Raw genomic sequence first — 20,508 nt, forward strand, 5'->3', positions numbered from 1 at the left:
CATCCAACAACAATTCGTGGTTATTCCACCATATGTTATTGTACTTTTACAAAAGGCTTTATAGGCATCGTATTTGGTACAACTCATTCGCACGTCGGACTCGGCACAAGGGTTATCTTACATAGCTTAAATGGACTTCCGAATTTTCGAGTCTGAATCCAGCCAAATTTGTCGAGTGCCTCGTCCCATTTACGACTCCGTAGCCTTGCCACACTGGGCCAGATTGTTGTTGGAGATCATTGTGTTTCGCCATATTGGCATCATCTGCTTCTGTAAAAGGAAAGAAAAAGGTTTTTTAACATTATTGTCACGCTAAAATCACACGGCATGGAACCTGCCTAAAATGTACTGTAAACAAAAGGTTTAGCGGGCAAAAACAACTAGTCTGCAGTGAATTTTGAACTCACGACCTCCGGTGTAGCTCAGTTGGTAGAGACAGTTGTTGAACACACAAGTGCGCGTATCTTTCATTGATTGATTGTTGTTACATTTTTAATAGAAATCCTCTGCTACGCCCTTCTCCCGCCCGACAACGGTCGCCTCTTCAACCCGAAGCGACGCAACTTCGGTTCGACCGTTGACGTCATATGTGACGAGGGCTACTTCTTGATCGGTGATGACGTCATCACTTGCGTCGACCAGAATCGCGATGGAGAAGGTGACTGGGACAAGGAGTTGCCTGTTTGCCAAGGTATAAGAATTATAGCAAAAAAAACTTTAATTAATTGATTTATGTTGAAAATAAATAAAGAGATACTTAAAACGTTCAAAATGCTGCCTACTTCTGACTTCTCCATTGGCGTTGATATTCTTACTTCGTCTTATTACAACCTCCAACCATTATGCTCCAAAATTGATTTTTTTCCAATTTTTTTTCCAAACCATTGTTTTCAGGTACACTATCTTCTGATAAACCTGTTTTTATTTACAGGTGAGCCATTCTCAAAGAATAAGATTTTAAGTTTAAGAGAAATACCCATGCTTTAATTTTGTTTGAAAATATTTTTCGTAGCACTCGGTGTTTATAGCAAGCGCAATACAACATTAAAAACTAGAAATTTCAAAATAAGACTGTTTTTGCCGAAACGTTTTACAAGAGAAAATATATATATTGATATTATAAATTATTTTAAATTTTATATTTTTATTTATGGTACACATATTATACTATAAAGGAACACTTTTTAATCTTTTTTAATTTTTTTATTTTTTTTTTATTTGTAATATTTCTTTTTATTAGTCGGTTTATTTAAAGTAAAATCTATCGCACTAATACAACCAGTGCCGGATTAACCATTAGGCTACTAAGGCTACATCCTTAGACTCTGGAAAAGTTCAGCCCTCATTTTTTGGGGTTTAAGCCTGATGGTGTACAGTACAGTTTGTGCTTAAAAACGAATAAATGAGCCGAGTCAAAATGTGCCTTGTATGTAATTAGATAAATAAATCCTTTCACTTATGCTGTCAAATTAGGCATTTATTTAGTAATTTAAGGACCTGGTTTAGTAAACAGCCTTAGGCCTACAATACCTTTAATCCGGCCTTGAATACAACCTAACCCTGCCGACTTTTATCATGAAGCTTTGAGTTTTTTCAGAAAAAATATTTTAGCAAAAATAAAACCTATGGTTCCAACAGTCAACGTTACTTGACAGCAATGCCAATTCTACTGTTAATAAAACGAAGTCGATATAAATGACTCTTTTTTTTACAATTGATCTTTTCAGAAATCGTTTGCCCCGAACTTCTAGCGCCACCTAACGGAAACGTGACGCTGACGGCATCCACCTCTCATGGTTCGGTGGCATACTTTTCTTGCGGTGTCGGGTATTTCCTATCGAATGACGTCACGAGAAGGTGCGGTGACGTCAACGAAGACGGGATAGGAGAGTGGAGTGACATCACGCCCACTTGTGAAAGTAAGAGTGGTTCTTATCCGGTGTTCTAATCTAATATATGAATAATATGTGCTTGTTTGCTCTAATTCTAGTTCTAATCTAATTCGGATGCTACTTTGTCCAACATTTTTTAGCTCTCAATAAAAACTCTTTGGTTTGAACGACTTGTATGTAATTTGTACAGTCTAAAAAGTATAAAAAGTCATACAAATTAGCACACACATATTTACCAGAAAAATTGCAATTAAATCAAATTGATTGTAAATAATTAAATTTGATTCTAGTACAAATTCTAGTTGAAATTTGCTTTTTCAGGAATTCGGTAAATCTAATTCTAAACTAATTTGAGAAAACTCAAAACGATCTAATTGTAATTCTAATCTAATTTGGAAAAAATAAAATGCTCTAATTTTAATTCCAATCTAATTTTAAAAAGCTAAAACAAATCTAGTTTTCCCAGTCGGCCGCGGAGCCCTGATGTGCTATTTCTAACGCTCTAGGGTGCCGATAGGTATTTAAGATTTTTTAAGAATGTGATTTTTTCTCAATTGCTAAGCTTCTTGATACAACTATTTGTGTACCATTAGCGACCATTACATCAAATTACACTTTGCTAGATCTTTTAAGCTGATTGTGTTGTTCCAGTTCCATTTATAGTGACATTTCAGTAAAATACTCAACAAAAATTCCAATCGGGGTGCCGAAAATCTTTTTCGAGGGGTGCGTTAAGCCATAAAAGGTTGAGAATTACTGGGCTATTCGCATCTTAGTAAGGAGGGAGAAAGGTTATGAACAAAATTACACCAAATGTCACGCAACAATGGGATTGTTTGCAAAACTTATGAAAGAAATGAAAAAATAAAATCAAAGCATAAAACAATGACATGTTTTTTTGTTTACTCAGGTCGGTTTAGGTTATTAAGTGTATTCGTTTTACAATTGAAACCCGAGTTTTGTGGAATTTAAACCCGAGTTTTGTATAAAATATCCTAGAAACATCATTTACAAAAGGCGCAAATATCAGTACAAAATTTAAAAACACTTGAATGAAATTCCCTCAGTTGTTATCGACGCTTAGTTTTAAATTATTTTCATATGCCAAAATATCAACCAAGCATTTTTAAGAGTTTTACATATAACTGAAAAAATAACTGATTTGTGTACCACTTGTCGTCAGTTAAACTCTGGAAGCCCCCAAAAATGTCTTTTTTTTTTAAGTTGGCAATATTTGAATTTTATAGGAAAAATTGATTTTTTTGCAAAAATATTCGCCCAACTCATAACGTTTATGCTTCATTACTTTTCAGGAATAACTTGCCCATTGCTCTCTGAGCCACCCAACGGAAAGTTTGCGAAGATTTTCACTTCGAGTTTCGGTTCGAATGTCCGCGTCGTTTGTGATGAAGGCTTTTTCAATTTTGCTGAGTCATCACTGACTTGCATCGACGTAAACAATGACGGGGTCGGAGAATGGGACTTCCCCTTACCAGAGTGCACGCGTAAGTTGTTTAAATGTCCTGTCACATATTTCCAAACATTACAATAAAATTATTTGCTGCACTTAGTTTATGCGGCCAGCAGTATTTCCAATACAAAATGTTCATACTGAGTAAATGTTTGACTTATTTAGCAGGATAATTTCGTAACATCTCTTTGTTTTTGCGATTTTACAAATGTTCACAAGGTTTGCAAGAAGTTAATTTTACTGTACAAATGGGTTGATGAGTTTTAAAGTCAGCCCTGGCGACCAGGCTATTATTTTTTCGATTAAGTGGCCCGAATCGGTGATCTAACCGTACCCAACCAGTGGCGAGCATATATTTTATGGCGATAAGTGTCGATACATTGAGTTCCTGCCCTTTTTGGTAATTATTTTAAGTGAAATAGCTTTAATCAAATTACACATGCTTTGTTTGTCTTAATCTGCTTTTTGGGAAATAAAATGTATTTATCAACAGTAGCTGATGTAATATATCAGCCATGCTTAAAGTGTAATTGTATAAACGCCCTTTTCATGTCAAATAAACAAACCCGGTTTATTTACACGCCACTTCATGTTGCTGTGAAGTAAAATATGGCGAATAAATAAACAAAGAAGCATAGAAACACCCAAAAAAGCTTTGCGCACGCCACTGTTACAATTTAAGCAAAAATTCGTGTAGGGTTATTTTAAAAGAATTCATCCGGACTTTGAGCGCAGTCAATCATTAAGTCTTTGTAAGAAATGCCAACAGTAGGTCGTATACGTCAAACTCATTATATATAGCTTTTCTAAAATAGGGAACAATGATGAATTTAACATCATTATGTTGATCTCGAGGACAACTTGTCTTACCATTAACGTTAACACGTTATACGAACAGTTATACGAACGTTTGTGATAGATGTCCATTCAATTGTATAACCAGTGATTTTTATACGGTGTTCCGCAACTAATTATTTTGGCTAGGGGTGCATGTAATACCGGTCAAAACTCACTGATGATTTACAAAACTACCAGTTTGAATGTTACATCGGGATTTGCTCCATTTCTTGTTGTGTAATAACAAAGCTCAATAAGTTGTATAATGAGATTGGAATTACGCTGGCCTATTGCTTCTTAAATACAATTGAGCCCGAATATCACTTTTTGGCCCATATATCGCACTACGAAATACTGAAACTGAATAAACTGTTCTTTTGATGCTTATTGAAATGCATAATTATAAACTTTCGTTTTGTGTTTGCAAAATCATTTTAATACCCAGGTGTTCGTGTCTCAAGAAAGGTTCAAACACTCAATATTAGAGAGTACGATAGTATGAAAGATACACACACATATGCGTTTATTAACAACTGTGACCTATCCCTTTGGAAGCTGGTTTTTGGCCAACGATTACGCTGTCCGTATCATAGTACACCGAAAAGCTATCGCAGACTCGCCGAATCACACACACTAACCTACTGTGAGATTCGAACTCACGACCTCCGGTCATACCGGGACCGTCGCTCTACCAACTGAGCTAAAAAGTCTCAGAGGGGACAAGTCGAGAAACCACCATACGCCAATGCTTGCTGCATTCTGTTATTACAGGCAACTTTGAAGGCTATCTATAGTACCATGTCATTCTATAGGCAGTTCTTTCAACAATATGTGTTGTATTAAAAAATTTTACTTGAATTTCAGAGATCACCTGCCCGGTGCTTTCCCCTCCCCCCAACGCAAAGTTTGCTGCGAGATTTGCCTCAAGTTTCGGCTCGAACGTCCGCGTCGTTTGTGACGAAGGCTTTTTCAATTTTGCCGAGTCATCGTTGATTTGTACCGACTCAAACGGTGACGGAATAGGAGAATGGGACTTCCCCCTGCCATCCTGCACGCGTAAGTTTAGTTTTACGGAAATAATTTAAACTATGTAAAACGTTAGCATAGATTTATCATGCAAAAAGAAAATCATAAAAAAGTAAGAAAAAAACATAAGAATTCTTTCGAAAAGATTTATGATCTGTTAATAAATATTTACAAACATTTATTTTTCATTTTTTATTTTTTTTATTTACCCTTGCCATCGTTCAAGCGTAAATGCAGTGCAACGGAAACAAAGAACCTGTGTGATTGAAACGTTTGTTTAGGCAATAAAACATTTAATATTTTTAATTTCAACTTATATATAACTAGATTTATTTTGTATGCATAAATAAAATTAAATCCATTTGTGGGTTTCCCAATGTGTGAAGGTTTACAGACAAACACTAAAGCTATTTCGGAGCGTTTTGCAACAAAATGTTTTGTGCCAAAATACACTCACGGAAGTGGTCGCTTAATGCTCATCCATATCAGTTTTCGAATGCCGGAAGTAGCGATTTTATTTAAAGGTCAAACCACGAAGCATTTTCGACCGGTGTGATATAAAAACAAAAGCACTTGGTTGTTGTTATTTGTTAAGCTTCAAAACAACTTTAATAAACGGGCGGTTTTGCTTACAAAGCCTTCAGCTAAATTCTAAAAACTCTATTTATAATAATTTTTAGGGATGATCCGAAAAAAGAGAACAGATACCTTAATAGGTTTGTCAACATATTTTGTTTAATAAACAAGCATGTTTCATTTAAATGTTTTTCAATTTATATTTAAAGTCGTGCAAAGTATATGACGCGTTTAACCGCACCCATTTTTTCCCGCCACTTTATTTTCATAGAGATCTTATGTCTGGAGGAGGTAGTGGTTCCTTTCAATGGTCACATCGTCAGCATACCGAACGACCTGGCCTACGGGTCTGCCGCCGTACTCGGTTGCAACGAAGGGTATTTCCCGCTGGGGATCCCCTCGAGCGTTTGCGGTGACGTCAATAAGGACGGGGTCGGTGATTGGATGGAATACAACCTCATTTGTCAACGTAAGCAATGTTTTAATGTTTCGCCGTAGTTTAATGCAATGTAATGAAACTGCAAATATTTCGCAAAAGTGCATTTCGATTTCAAGACTTAATTTCACGGAGCACCGCGTAAAAAATTAACTAAACCCAGAAGTTTCAGAAATGACCTACGTTTTTTTCACACACAATGAAATCCCCTGAAATGAGGAAATTTTGCTTATTCGCACAAAATCTTTTTTTGCTTAAGTCGCACAAAATCACAGTATATTTAGGATAACAATTAAACGTCCCCTGCAGTCAAAAAATACTAATCACGTGGCACTATAAAGGCAAATTGTGTTAAATTCTGGATAAGCTTTCGCACAATCGTGCTTCATCAGGTCAAAGTAGAAAATGTTAGAAATAGCATTCCTAGACTTTGACCTTATTAAGCACGGTTGTGCGAAAGCTTGTTTAAATACAGTTTGGTTTTTATAGTGACACCTGATTACCCTATTTAGAACTAGACAAATACGACATTTCACAAATATATGCAGCTAAAACGCAGTAACATAATTTTTCGGAACACCAAACGAAAATTTAGAAAAAATGCATTAAAATAAACAACGTAACAATACAAATTACTCACTTTCGTTTTCCCAGTACGATATCTGCGTGGACCTGTTTGAACGAAGTGTTGAAATTTACCGCTGTGTGAATGAAGTATGAAGCGTCATTTAAACTAATTTAACCTCTTCAATAAATTGTTCGAATCTAATAATAAATCGCTCCCTACACTTTGGTTAGATTCAAATATCCCACGCAATCACCATCCTATTAATACAGATTTGCAGTTTAAAAAAACGTTTCGTATTTTTTGCTTTGCAGTGATCTCGTGTCCGGTGATTTCCCCTCCGGCCAACGGACAGTTCGCGTCACTTGATTCGCTCGAGTTCGGTTCAAAGGTGATCATGGCCTGCAACGATGGCTTCCATATGCAGGGAGGCGCTATATTGAGCTGCCAGGACTCAAACAGGGACGGTGAAGGCGAATGGAACGGGACAGTGGCCTCATGCTCGAGTGAGAAGTCATTTTGAGTTTTGAAGGTTTTTGATCAGATTTCACCAAACTAAATGCGGCCGATGCGGCCCCAAACTAGATAAAGCAGAAAATACTTAGACCAAATGTTAGAGTCTCAGGCAAGATAATGTATGACGCAATGCTTAATGCAGCTACTTAAACAAATTGTTTATATTTTATACGTTTAACAATTTTAATCAACAGTGTTGTAATGACTTAAGCCAATGCACTTTTCAAATGACTTAACTTCAGTAATTTAAACAAATGACTTGACTTAGACTTCAGACTTCCGTCACTAATGACTTGGACCGGGACTTGCTATTTCTTTAAAATGACTTTACATGGACTTGATAAAGTCCGACACAAAATTCTAATAAAGTCCGACACAAAATTCTAAATCCTTTCACCGATCGTTAGTCCTTGACCTTAAAGGTATCTGGTAAGCAAATTATTTAGACCTTTCAATTATCAAGCTCTTTATGCAAAGAGTTCGGTGACTTTTTGCCCAGATGTTTTACCATTTTAAATGAAAAGGATACGCGGTTAACGCCAGTCTAGAAAGGCGTTTATAAAAAATGGAGTAACATTAAAAACGTGCAGATGTTAAACTGCGACTACGAACTTTGCATTCTTCATTTAGGATTACGGTGCAGAATGGGAAATTGTTCTTAAAAAACGTTCATGCATTTAGTTTTTTCAAATTAGTGGATCTGAGCGTTTTTTGGTTCGTTGATCCCTTTACAAAAACAAGGACACTTTTTACACTACTGGAGCGCCGCTAAATAATTATAATTGTTTTTGGAAGTAGTCACTTTTAATCACCTGTTTAATATAAAAATGTTTAAAATTTTGTCTTCCGATAGGTCTACCTTCCTTTTTTGAGGTAGGTTTTGTTATGATGGTTGACAGAAAACTCGAAACACTATCAAACCGATTATTTGGTTCTTAAGTGTCATTTTTTCCTTTATGTGCTTTCTGCTAACTTATGTGGGTTACACAGTTCGTGTATATAGGCCAACTTATCGTTTCGTTCGCATTTTTAACCTTGGGAAACTGAAGACGTGAGTTTAATCGCACCGAGCGATATAAAATGTTTGTCATTTCGTTCCAGGAATTGTCTGCAGCGAAATTGCAGCCCCCCAAAACGGGGTGATTGGCACTTCGTCGCCACCATACTGGGGGAACTCCCTCACATTTGCTTGCGACGAAGGGTATTTCCTAATTGGAAATGACGTCATACTATGCACGGACACCGACAAGAACGGCATCGGCGATTGGGACAGCTTGGCGCCGGTTTGCAACGGTAGAAAAAAAGTTTATTGTTTTGGAAAATATGTTAAAAAATGCATAAATTCATTTCCATTAGTGGTATACTGATATAAGTCTGATTCAGTGTTTCGCTACCTACAAGAGTTTAAGTGGTTTTCTAGGTTTATTCGGATGACAGATTGTATGTGCTCTCTATGTTTCCCTTCTAATACTATTTGTGTTGAGTTGGTAAAATTGGTGTTGGGTAACGTCCTAGCACTTTATGTAGGCTGAAGGGTTGGGTTGTTTTTTTGTCTAGCTGTGAAATATTGAACCCTTCATCCATTCAGCATTGTTTTAGAAACACGTATTTTAATACAAGAAATTCATGTTTTTAAAAAATAATCATGGGTGCTAATAGTGCTGCTGCCAAGCATTGTTTCGATTGTAAAATTGCCAACGTGTGGACTACTTATTTCGTGCATGTAAATACTACTGCTCACGTCTTTTATGACAATTCTTATGACCGCCGCTGAAGTGTTTGCGACATTTTCGACATTTTATGACGTTTTTACAGCTATCACGTGTCCCGCCCTTTCGTCGCCAAGCAACGGGGTGACGCAGTTGCCAAGCAACAGATACGGTTCAGTGGCCTCAATAACTTGCAACCCTGGATTTTTCCTGATCGGTGCGAGGCAGATCTCGTGCGTCGATTCTAACAGCGACGGAACAGGAGAATGGAACCAACCTTTACCATCTTGCAAGCGTGAGTGATCGAATCGGGCGCCATGTTTTGTCTATCTGAAATACCGACTTTGTTATGGTGTTGCTACTGGTCGTTAAAAGTGGAACTTTAATAATGGCATACCTGTTCATAGATTTTAAAACCAGGGAGTCGGACCGTTTAACTTTGGCGGGTCAGGTTTGGTTGTCCGACACCCAAGTGAAATAAATTCATTTTACCTTTTTCTATTATACCGAAACCAAGACTTCTTATAAATAGGGTAATTCATTTTTATCATATAACGACATGTCTATTTGTTTAATCAAAAATTATAGGTAATCCAACGACAGGTCTAGAGTTGAGGCCGATATAAGGAACTGTAGCTCCGATTTCTTACTTTTATTTGTCATTTCGCGTTTTCCCGTTTGAAATATACAATTTTTGTAATGACTTAATTCAGATGACAATGACGTGACTTATGTGCACTTAAGTTTGTTTTGTCAAATGACTTGACTTGACTTAAGTGGTCTTGACTTAAGTGGTTTTGGAAAAATGACTTGACCTTACTTTTTTATTTATTTCTACATAAATGATTTAACCTGGAGTTGACTTGCGCTAACAATAACTTGATTGGGACTGTTATGTTTTGAAGACTTGACTGGAATTTCATTAATCAAAAATGTTTACAATGCTATGAAATTCTACATGTTAATTCAGAAATCAACTGCCCTCAAATTGAACCTCCAGCGAATGGAATATCGGTTGGCGGAATTCTAACCACATGGGGTTCAACAGTAGTGTTTCAATGCAATGCGGAATATTTTTTGAACGGAACCAGTTCGCTTCGTTGCGTGGATGAACAGGATGACGGGGTTGGCGAGTGGGACGGACAGGTGCCAGTCTGCCAGGGTAAGTTATGACCTATATATATATTGTAATATAAGTATGTTATGCACGTCATCGTATGATTCCATCTAAGTGTTTTAGGTCGCACAATGGACATCGTATGTGTTGTAACTTTGGTTGTATAAAGTAAAAAATTATCAGCCTGATAACAAACTAACAAATATCACCCTAGTGTCGAACGGGTACCTACGCAATCAATTGGCATCTGGTATGAGCTTCGAGCTGATAATATCCGACACTTCTACTTGCAATTACTTGTTGCAGTGATACGATGCCCAGCTCCGAGCGACCCAGAGAACGGCTATTTCGAGTTATCGGATCCCCGTAGAGAGATCGGCACCAAACTGACGATCATTTGCGACCAGGGATTCTTCGACTATTCGCTGTCACCTCCGATTTGTCAGGGCAATGGCGACTCGCCAGTTGGCAGCTGGTCACTCGACTTGCCAATATGCCAGAGTGAGTGTTTTCTTATATAGGAGTTAACGATAACGATTACCTATTGCAGAAACCCTGAATTATGTAAACAATTTAGCGGATACAGTAAAAAGTAAACTAAGATTTTTGCTCAACACAGATAAATATTAAGAATATGAAAGCATGTTTTTTTTTGAATGAAAAGAAAGATATATTCCGCCTATAAACACGCAAATGTCTGTTTTTACTCAGTGAAGTGTATCTTTCGGTTTATTTTATTAAATTATTTATATAATTACTTGTTTCTATTAAACAGTTTAAATTATATTAAATAGCCATGATCAGGGTTTTTATTCTACTATTTCATTCAGAAAAACGTCCTTTCTGTTCTTTAAATTTATTTTATAATCAACCTAAATTATATTTAAGCGCCCATGTTAAACTAGAATAGTTTAACGAATTAAAATAGTTGTTTGCATTTTAGAAGTCGACGATTTTGTATTTGAAATAAATTATTTTTCTATTTGCTTAACGCAGCAGGTAAGGTTACGTCTATCTATTTTGCAAACAGCAATCTTGTTTTTTAAGCGAGTTAATTACGTTGGTTAAGGTTATAGATCAGCGTTGCTGTGATTATGAGGGTTTCAATTATTTCAGTGATTACTTGCGACACTCCCCTATCTCCACCCGAAGGAGGCGAGCTTATTTGTACGGAAGACAACTTCTACGGAAGTCAGTGCCTCTTCAGCTGCTTCGAGGGGTTCCACCTAAAGGGCAACTCATCCTTGATATGCGAAGACCAAGATTTTGACGGGAAAGGAAACTGGAATGGAGAATCGCCAACATGCCAACGTGAGAAAAGCTATTTTCATTTTTGCAACTGTTTTTGAGCTGGCTAAAGGACAGTTCATCACAGGAAATGAACAAAACATATTTGCCTTATGGGTTAAACAAAGACAACAGACAATCTGGCAGCAGTAATACTCGCCACAAATTGGCATTAAAAGAGTGTATAATGTGCTCACTTATTTTGAAAGTTAGGCTTTTCGCGGTATTTGGAAAATAAATTATAATTTATAATAAAGCAGCCAGGTAATTTTGCGCTTTCTAAAAGAGCTATTATGTGTGTTTTGTTTCCATGGCTTTTAAACTTCTACAAAACGAACACTTTTCATTTGAACAAGTCGTAAAAATAAAAAAACAGTGAAAAATAGAATGCGTTCCAATACTTTGTAACATAATGGTGATTAGGGTTTAGACGTAGCATGATTATCAAAATCAACATAGAAGATAAAGTTTTGAACGTTTCGAATAACTCCTTATTTATTTTCAACATCATACAAATACAGCAAATCAAATTTCATCTTTCATGTCAAAAGAAGTGATTAGTTGGTACTTATGGAAGAGCAAGCAATAAATCTTCCTCTGTGCAGAGATTATTTGTTCACCCGCCCTCCTGCCACCTGTCAGTGGCAACCTGACATGCTCGGATGGCAACCGGTACGCGTCAGCTTGCCGCTACCAATGCCAAGTCGGCTTTCACCTGGCAGGAAGCGAGGAGGTGACGTGTATTGATGACGACAGCGATGGAGCTGGAGAGTGGAGTGGGGCGCCACCTATCTGTCAACGTAGGTCGTTCGCAATGACGTCATAATTTGTTTTTCATTTTGGCTTCTGGTTTCAACATGAATAGTTTGTTGTAAAACAGTGTTTCTTAACATTTTTTTCGCGCAACTCACTAATTTTTTTGGTGGAAGTAAAAAATCGCCAGCCCGTCGGCTAGAGTAACATATTAAGTAAATTTAGGAACTTCTCGTCTATGGTGAATGAAAAAACTGAGTGTCTAGCATTTAGCACTCGCCCCGACGTAATGCCACTCGCCAAAATGTTTACTGGAAAACAAACCTCTGTCACTCCACTTGTCACGTTTTAGATATAAAGCGATAGTGACCCAATTCTCTCCATTAAACCTTTTTTAGGCTGTAATTTACCAAAACAAAACGAATGCGAAATTTAATTAATATGAGCCATGCCTTTGTATTGCCTCCGCATTGTTCTTGAATAATGGATAAATCTTGCTCAGAGCCTATCTCAACAGATTTATTATAAAACTACTGTAGTCGCCGTTCCACCTAAATCAAACGGCGACCTAATTTTGGAACTGTTGTAATTTTTTTGGCAAACAATTTAGGGGTTGTTTTGTTTCACATGCTTCTCCTTTTTCAATAGTTGTAGCTAAATATGATTATACTTTTCCCAAACACCAAGTGACATGTGATTAGTTTGTCATGATAAGGTAGGCTAACATTGCACTAATCCTTTTATGGAAAGACCTAAAACCAACCTTCAAACGCCCGCAAACATTTAAATCACTGTTTGTCCAAAGGGTTTAGTAGGAAATGATCTAGTAGCTTTTTTGTTGAACAAAACGTACCAAAATTCGATAGATATTCCTTTCGATGGTAATATAAGCCTTTGTTGTTAAATTCGGAACATCTTTGTTTGGGCGTGACGACCGATTCTACACCTTGTTGCACCTGCAGAACGACAATTATGTTCTATAAAACTAAATCAAAAAGTGTCTGACTCTTTAGGCAGTGTTTCCCAGACTTTTATGGCTAGCGGCACCCCTTAGAAATAATAAATAGATTGCGGCTCCGTCTACATGACTTTTCTGGAGGTAATTCACCAGAATGTAACAATAAACGGAACTTGAATACCATACATCAACTCTACACAAAGTATAGGAGGTTATAAATGGATTTATTCCACTCTAATCTTTCCAAAAAAGTTTTAAGATTTGGACAAAAATCAGATTCTTAAAAATTCTTAAATATCTCTCGGCACACTTGAACATTTGAAATGGCAAGCCAGGGTGACGCGGCACTCCGGTTTTGAGCCACTGCTTTCGGTTAAACACATTCCCATTAAAATAATATTTCCGAAATTTTCCAATAAAACTCTGCACTCATAGAAATCACGTGCGAAGTTCGGTTGGCGCCGGACGACGGGAGCGTTGTTTGTACGGACGGCGAAGTATACGGAAGCGAATGCAAATTCGAGTGCGACGTCGGTCACTCATTGGTCGGCTCCGATACGGCTCAGTGCGGACAGCCTGTGATTGAAACACGTGGCCAGTGGAACGATAAGACGAAGCCCGTTTGTCAAGGTAAGGCCAGTTGTAGGATACATAAAAAGTGATGTTGCAGTCCACGTGTAGCTAACTTATGCTTGATTGCGTTCCACTGAAATGTTGTTTAGAGACTTTCGATCGACTGGTTCAGTAAAATCACAAGAAAACTTATTAAACATTTTAAACGGTAATTGCATTCCAAGTCAGCGATGGAGGTTAATTTGTTACGTCAAAGAATGCGTCATTCGGTTTGTCCAGACAACAATTTGTCATTTTAATGGTCCGCTTTTGTGCGACAGCTATACTGTAATGACGCAACACGTATTCCACGTGCTTGGCCAGCTGAATTGTGGCGATCGACGGGTTGGCTACTCCTCTGTCCAACATCACGCTAATTTTTCATTGATCAGTATAAAACAGTGTTTCTCAACCTTGAGTCCACTGACTCATTTCATTTCGTGTAAGGTTCAGTTGAATCCGCGAGCACAATACCTTATAATTTTTTTTTATAATCACTATTGGTTTAAAATACACAGTTTATGTTACAAAACAGGAATTTGGTGCATTTAATACTGAAACAAAGTGGCAGTGTGTACATAAATGAAGTGCTTTTGATTTTTAAATTACTGTTGGAGTGTCGAAAAATCATATTTGAATTTTGAACTACTTGAGTCTGCGAACACTATTGCTAACCGGGAGTTAGTCCGTGGGCCAAAATGATTAAGAACAACACTAGTATATAAAACATGCCGCCACATGAATAGAAAGGATACAATTGTATACAAGTGCATTAATCAAGGATCTAAAAAAACTAAGTTACTAATGTATCACTTTTTCAAAATAAACAATGAACGACGACAAACAACTTGCGAAACTCGTACAGCGGACATTTTGCGTATCACAAAAAGGTTTCTAAATATTGGAGAACCTGGTATAACTTATTGAAACTAAACGAACCTCAAATTTGCAACAGTTTAAACTTTAAAGTATCAGCTGAATTTGTATTCTCCGAAAATCTCAAATGTACCTTTAAATGGGTAAAAAAAACGAGCATTTTTGAGATAAGCAACTGAGCTAATACCACAACCCGATTGACGAAAGAAATTTCCAATTTCTAAATAATCTTTAATATAGCCTAAGATAGTCTGTTTGACCAGTGCTTCCCAACCTTTGTCCGTTCGCGACCCACTTTGAATGCAAGTTTTATTGCGCGACCCACAATTAGGTATGACCAAACAAATAAAGTTGCATAAAACCTGCATCTTTACTACTGGCGTACATACTGAAATAGGTAATGCGACAGTATTTGTGATATTGATGCATAAATGTTACGTAGTGGCAATGCAATAATTCCGCGATCTAATAGAAAACTGTAACGTTTAGAAATGCTTCGCAACCCACCTGAAATAGCTTCGCGACTCACTGCTGTGTCGAGACTCACCGGTTAGGAAGCACTGTGTTAGATCAGTGCTTTCCAACCTTTAAAATTTCCATCCGCACTTTTTTATTTCGGAAAATTGTTATCCGCATGAAATAAGCATAGTAAGTTTGCAACCTTTATTTTTTACCTGTAGTTTATTGAATGAAAGGGTTTGTGTAATAAAAACCGTGGGCCTAAGCCCTAAGCCTTGACCGATAAATAGCTTAAGCTGCAATGAACCACTACGAAACTATATTACTGTACGCATAAGTGAGCGCACCAGCTTATTTGTACTGTATTACACATAATAAAAAATAATAACATGCACCATTTTCATCCGAACGACGTTAGTCTTCCGCATTACAATTTTTTCATCCGCAGCCAATGTGCGTACCATCCACGGGTTGAAAAGCAATGTTTTAGAGTTAGACGATAAGACATCCTCGTAACTTGGCCGAGCCGTGAATTTAAGAGAATTAACCAAACTATCCAAACCCCTAATAAGTCTCTCCCCATGTTATTCAGTAAACCTTTGCGAGGAGAGCAGTAAAGCGCCGGTGAACGGGTCAGTGTCGTGCAGCAGGGGAAACGAGTACCACAGCGAGTGCGAGTACGCGTGCGACGTCGGGTACAGGCTACTCGGCACCGGGTCGCGAAGATGCGGCGCCGATAAAAGCTGGAGTAGCGAGCAGCCGACCTGTCAGCGTGAGTACTTGTCTTGATGTTTCTACTCGTTTGAGTAGCGAGTTGAAATCGGTCAATGTTGCTTATCTTAGTGTTAAGTAGGACAAAAAAGCATTTTTTGGTAAAATCCTAATTAGATTACAACTAGACTTAGAGCCCACTAGCAATTCACAAAATAGTTCATGGAAATATCAAAACTAGAATTATCTGTTGTCCAAGTCTGCGTCCGATAGTAGGACAGCATAGGTGCCGATCTGATAACAGATAAAAGTAGGAATTTCAGCAATGATTGCAATTAAACGCTGTGATGTCTACACTTTGTCAGGCCAACATAACAGGAAATTAGGTTAAACTGAGGGTATAATTAAATTTCTTAATGCTAACGAAAATTTTGGCCTATCAACCTGAAAAATTTGTTTTTTCTATATTGCGTTTTAGGCAAAGTAGAGGCGCCATTTGGTATCGAATTGGATCGCGATACTTTGTGTTCAAAATATCGGAACTAATGTCAAGTATCACGGACATCCCTAATTCACGGTTTTAACAACAAAAATCATTGCAAAAAGCATAAAAAAAGTCAATAACCTACTCTACCTTGAATGTGCTGTTGCTGCCAGGCATAGTTTCAATTGTACAATTGTTCTTCCTGCAAGTTTTTCTTCAGGCAAATTTTAATTGTACTTCCGGCAAAATTTGTGACTACTCTACCTTGTTGCGCAGTGATACGCTGCACACCGTCGCCAAGCAACCCTCCCGACGGGCTTGTGTTTTGCACGGAAGAGGATCGATTCGGGAGTATCTGCAACTACTTCTGCGACCTTGGTTTCGAATTGGTCGGCGAGGGACGGACTGAATGCGGCCCGGACACGGATGGAGACGGTTCTGGAGAGTTCGATAAAGTGCCAGGATCCTGCCAAGGTAAATTGACAAATCTATTTGCCATTTATTGCAGAATGTAGCTATTTATGAACCGGTGTTTGGAGAATGTAGCTATTTATCAACCGGTTTCGGAAAATTTTACCAGTTATGAACCGGTTTTGCGAGAATGTTGCCATTTATGAACCGGATTTTGGAGAATGTTGCCATTTATGAACCGGTATTTGGAGAATGTTGCCAATTATGAACCGTTTTTTGGAGCATGTTCCACTTATGAACCGGTTTTTGAAGAATGTTGCCATTATTGAACTAGTATTTGGAGAATGTTGCCATTTCTGAACCATTTTTTGGAGACGGATCCACTAGGAAACCTGTCGGACCTATTTAGTTTCGTTAAATTTACGACTCGACATTCATTCAAAGAAGTATATCTAGCGGAGCCATTAAAACGTTTTTACTGACCCCTGTTTGAGGACCGCTACACTAGAACAAATCGAAAATTTCGAGGTTCACATAATTGCATTAGATTTTAAAGTGAGCTATAGTTACTACTGGTAGAAATGGGTAACAACTTGTTTCATACGCATCAGCACGAGCACAAACTCACGCACCAGCATAAGCACACACAAACACAAGCACGCACAAGCACACACAACCACACACAACCACACACAGACACAAATAAACACAAACATAAGCACAACACACACACACATGCACGAGCACACACAAGCACTAACACACACACAGGCACACACACTTCAATTTATATTGAAAACAATAACGTATTTTAAATACTAATGAATTATTTATTTTCACAGCAATCTTCTGTCCGAGTATCGAGGGGGTGCGAGATGGTGGAACCGTGATCTGCGGGGTCGGTTCGGCCAATGAGGAACCCAACAGGTACGGCTCCGAGTGCGCCCTCGTGTGTTACGACGGCTTCAGGGCGCGTGGGCCGACCAGGACTCTCTGCCTTGGCCGGGGCGCCTGGACAGAAACCCTTGGGATCTGCGAACGTAAGTTTTGGTTTTAAAATTAAAAAATTGCGATTTGAGCTTAACGCAACGAAAATCGCAAAAATTTGACCGAGATTTAAAATTGGCCAAACTTCTTTGTTCTTTCGCTTTAAACACTTTCAACTCCTGACTGTAAGCCCCACCAATAAAATTCTATAAAGTCAGTGATTAAGTTAATATGTTTAAATTATGTCTTTGCTTTGCTTTTGTGATGCACTTGTCGAGTCTATAGATGGATTGTCGGTTTTTAAGCAGGGCATAGTACTGTGCGTATTGGTTTTTAATCTATAGTTTGGATAAACAGAAATGCTATTATCGCATTATAAAGGATTTAAAAGGAAGATTTGAGGGGAGTTATTAATAATACGAAGTGGGTTTATTTTCCAAGGATTATATAAATATTGACAAGCTGGTTAGAGTAGGAATAAGTGTGGATGACTTACAAGCGTAATGTATTCAATTAAATACGTTAAAATAAAGAAAATATATAAAGGCATAATTTTGCTTAAAAAAGATTTGTAAAAAATGAGCCGCTGACCGGATTAAATTGGTTGCCGTGTCATAGTTTACCAGGGCTCTAGATTAGTGTTTCGCAACCTTTTTGGCTTTTTTATCTATTATAAATGGTCCGCGACACCCTTGCTCGTATTTTTGCTCAGTGGTTAACTGTAACGTTACCATAAACATGATTGAAACAGCACATTAACTGTGCAACAAGGTTGAAAAAGCATTTTAATTATTTGCGCTATAATCTTACACAAAAAATTAAGCTTACCGATAGAGCAAAAATTGCAATTCTAAAGAATTTAACATATTTCACGGCACCCTTAAGCTTTAAAAATGGCATCCTAGAGTGCCGCGGAATCCCGGTTGAGAACCTAAATCCTAAACTGTACGCAGTATCCATGGAAAATTCAGATCCAAATCACCTCTATTTCTTCAGGCTACCGATGCTTTCCGCCACTTTTAACACCGGACTCGGGTACAAAGGTTTGTTCGAGCGATGATGACGTCATCGGTTCCACGTGTCGCTTCCGTTGCGGCGACAAGACCCAGCTCGAGGGCGCCGCCGTGGTCCGTTGCCTTGACGACGGCAACTGGGGCGGAACGGCGCCTTTTTGCGTCCGATGAGCGAGCGGCGAAAATCCCATGAGCGCGAAGCTTTGTACCTCTCTTCACCTTTGACCTCATCGCCTTGAGTCAGTGTTTCTTAAATAGTTCTTTTCTAGGGGGGTGCGTCGCATTTTTGGGACCCCTCAACTTCTCGACGTAGCCCTTCTAATTTTTATTCATACTGCAAATAGGCGCAAAGATCATATTTTTTAAGGCGGAAGTGCAATTTACCTGTTCCTTTTTGCGTATAACGATTTTATTCAACCCTGATATGTGTTATTGATCTATTAAATTTCAGGACATTCACATTCTGCAGTTCTGCCGTTTTATCATTTCAGCAGTACTTTGAACACAATCGCCAGTATTGAATTGAGTTTATAAATCTTTAAGTTTATAAATCAGCAAACCAACTTACAAAATCAATCTCTTCTTTGTTTCATTGTCGCCAGGTGCATTTGCATTTCGAATCTGTGTACCAACGCATTTGTTGTTCCAATGCATGCAGGGATGCGTAATTTTGACTATTGTTGGTTTGGTCAAATCTCTCAAACATTTGATTGTTGATTGATGTTTAATGATAATTTTTCTACGCCATCTTTAAATAAAACACCAAGTAGAAACTATTAAATAGTGTTGATAATATTTTAAGTAAATTACATGCCTCTTCATGTCAAGTTTTTGTCTGAATATATAAATCCAAAATTATAAGCCAAGGAAGTCACCGGTTTAAGCATTACAATTGCATGATTTTTCAGATAAGTACTCAAAGTGTTCGACTTTTTTAATTGTGTTCTGTAAATTATAAAAACTCGTGTGAATAAAATATTGCAATTTTGTTTGTAGAGAAATCGCTAACTTGGAATAATTCAGCAAAGTCTATATGTTAAAAAAATAATACACAAGCGCAGTTTAGACGAAAAACAGATAATTTTGTCGCTAATTGATACACAAAAACAGAAAAGTATTCCTTTTGTTCTTTTTTATACACTTACTGTAAATCAGATTACGTAGCTTAAGAAGTTAATCGAATCTAAAACAAAAAGAGTTTTTGAAACAGACTTGCGTACTTCATGTTCAAACGAAAAGAGAAAGTCAAGAAACTTTGCTGAGAAGAGTAAGTGAATACAATGAGAAAGCGACTCGACTGCACATATGATATAGCAATAATATTATATATATATATATATATATATATGTGGCCTTCATAACCAAGGTGGCTACTAATAGACTATTGTAAAAATTGTCTAGAAGCAACCACGATTTCTCTGGCATACAACACTCATGGTGGGTACGTGCCATTAACCATCCTAAATAGATTTTTATGCATATTTTAATTACATGAACACAAAGTTTCATGCATTAGTCCATTTTGATAAAATTGTTGAAGCCCAAAGGCACCGTGCGTCTTATCACTCGAAAATCAAAGTTCCGGCAACTTGAACGATTAAAGGCGTTTTTTAGCTTTGCGTGAATTGATCACATCTTTAAAATTTGACTTTAGTATTGAGAGTAACACCTTTCCAAACCTTAAGCTAACAAAATACACAAGTTGTCAAGGTAACGTCTTTATAACGCCGTACATAGAGACGTTGTAACGTCACGTTATGACGTAACTGTAATGCAATGTCATTTAAAGAAAGCTCTCCTTCTCTCAAAACA

At 37.6% G+C, this 20,508-nt stretch overlaps 1 protein-coding gene and 1 non-coding gene across 2 annotated transcripts in view; one reads left to right on the forward strand and one right to left on the reverse strand.

The window, feature by feature from the left end:
• The window catches only part of LOC146158980 (sushi, von Willebrand factor type A, EGF and pentraxin domain-containing protein 1-like), a 31,747-nt gene extending 12,880 nt beyond the window's left edge, over window positions 1–18,867 (forward strand). The window contains exons 9-25 of the mRNA XM_083384816.1: window positions 500–691; window positions 1,728–1,919; window positions 3,206–3,397; window positions 5,065–5,256; window positions 6,074–6,271; window positions 7,118–7,309; window positions 8,421–8,612; window positions 9,135–9,323; window positions 9,999–10,190; window positions 10,452–10,646; window positions 11,262–11,456; window positions 12,038–12,232; window positions 13,579–13,773; window positions 15,683–15,862; window positions 16,562–16,759; window positions 17,539–17,736; window positions 18,680–18,867. Of these exons, the coding sequence (XP_083240942.1) occupies window positions 500–691; window positions 1,728–1,919; window positions 3,206–3,397; window positions 5,065–5,256; window positions 6,074–6,271; window positions 7,118–7,309; window positions 8,421–8,612; window positions 9,135–9,323; window positions 9,999–10,190; window positions 10,452–10,646; window positions 11,262–11,456; window positions 12,038–12,232; window positions 13,579–13,773; window positions 15,683–15,862; window positions 16,562–16,759; window positions 17,539–17,736; window positions 18,680–18,867 (3,275 nt within the window). The remainder of the gene's footprint in view (window positions 1–499; window positions 692–1,727; window positions 1,920–3,205; window positions 3,398–5,064; window positions 5,257–6,073; window positions 6,272–7,117; window positions 7,310–8,420; window positions 8,613–9,134; window positions 9,324–9,998; window positions 10,191–10,451; window positions 10,647–11,261; window positions 11,457–12,037; window positions 12,233–13,578; window positions 13,774–15,682; window positions 15,863–16,561; window positions 16,760–17,538; window positions 17,737–18,679) is intronic.
• On the reverse strand, window positions 4,835–4,910 carry Trnat-ggu (transfer RNA threonine (anticodon GGU)). The gene has a single exon. It is a non-coding gene; the product is annotated as a tRNA-Thr (tRNA).
• Window positions 18,868–20,508: the final 1,641 nt, after the last annotated feature.

This window comes from Ascidiella aspersa, chromosome 3 (genome assembly GCF_963924565.1).
Source record: "Ascidiella aspersa chromosome 3, kaAscAspe10.2, whole genome shotgun sequence".
In the NCBI taxonomy this organism is placed as follows: domain Eukaryota; kingdom Metazoa; phylum Chordata; class Ascidiacea; order Phlebobranchia; family Ascidiidae; genus Ascidiella; species Ascidiella aspersa.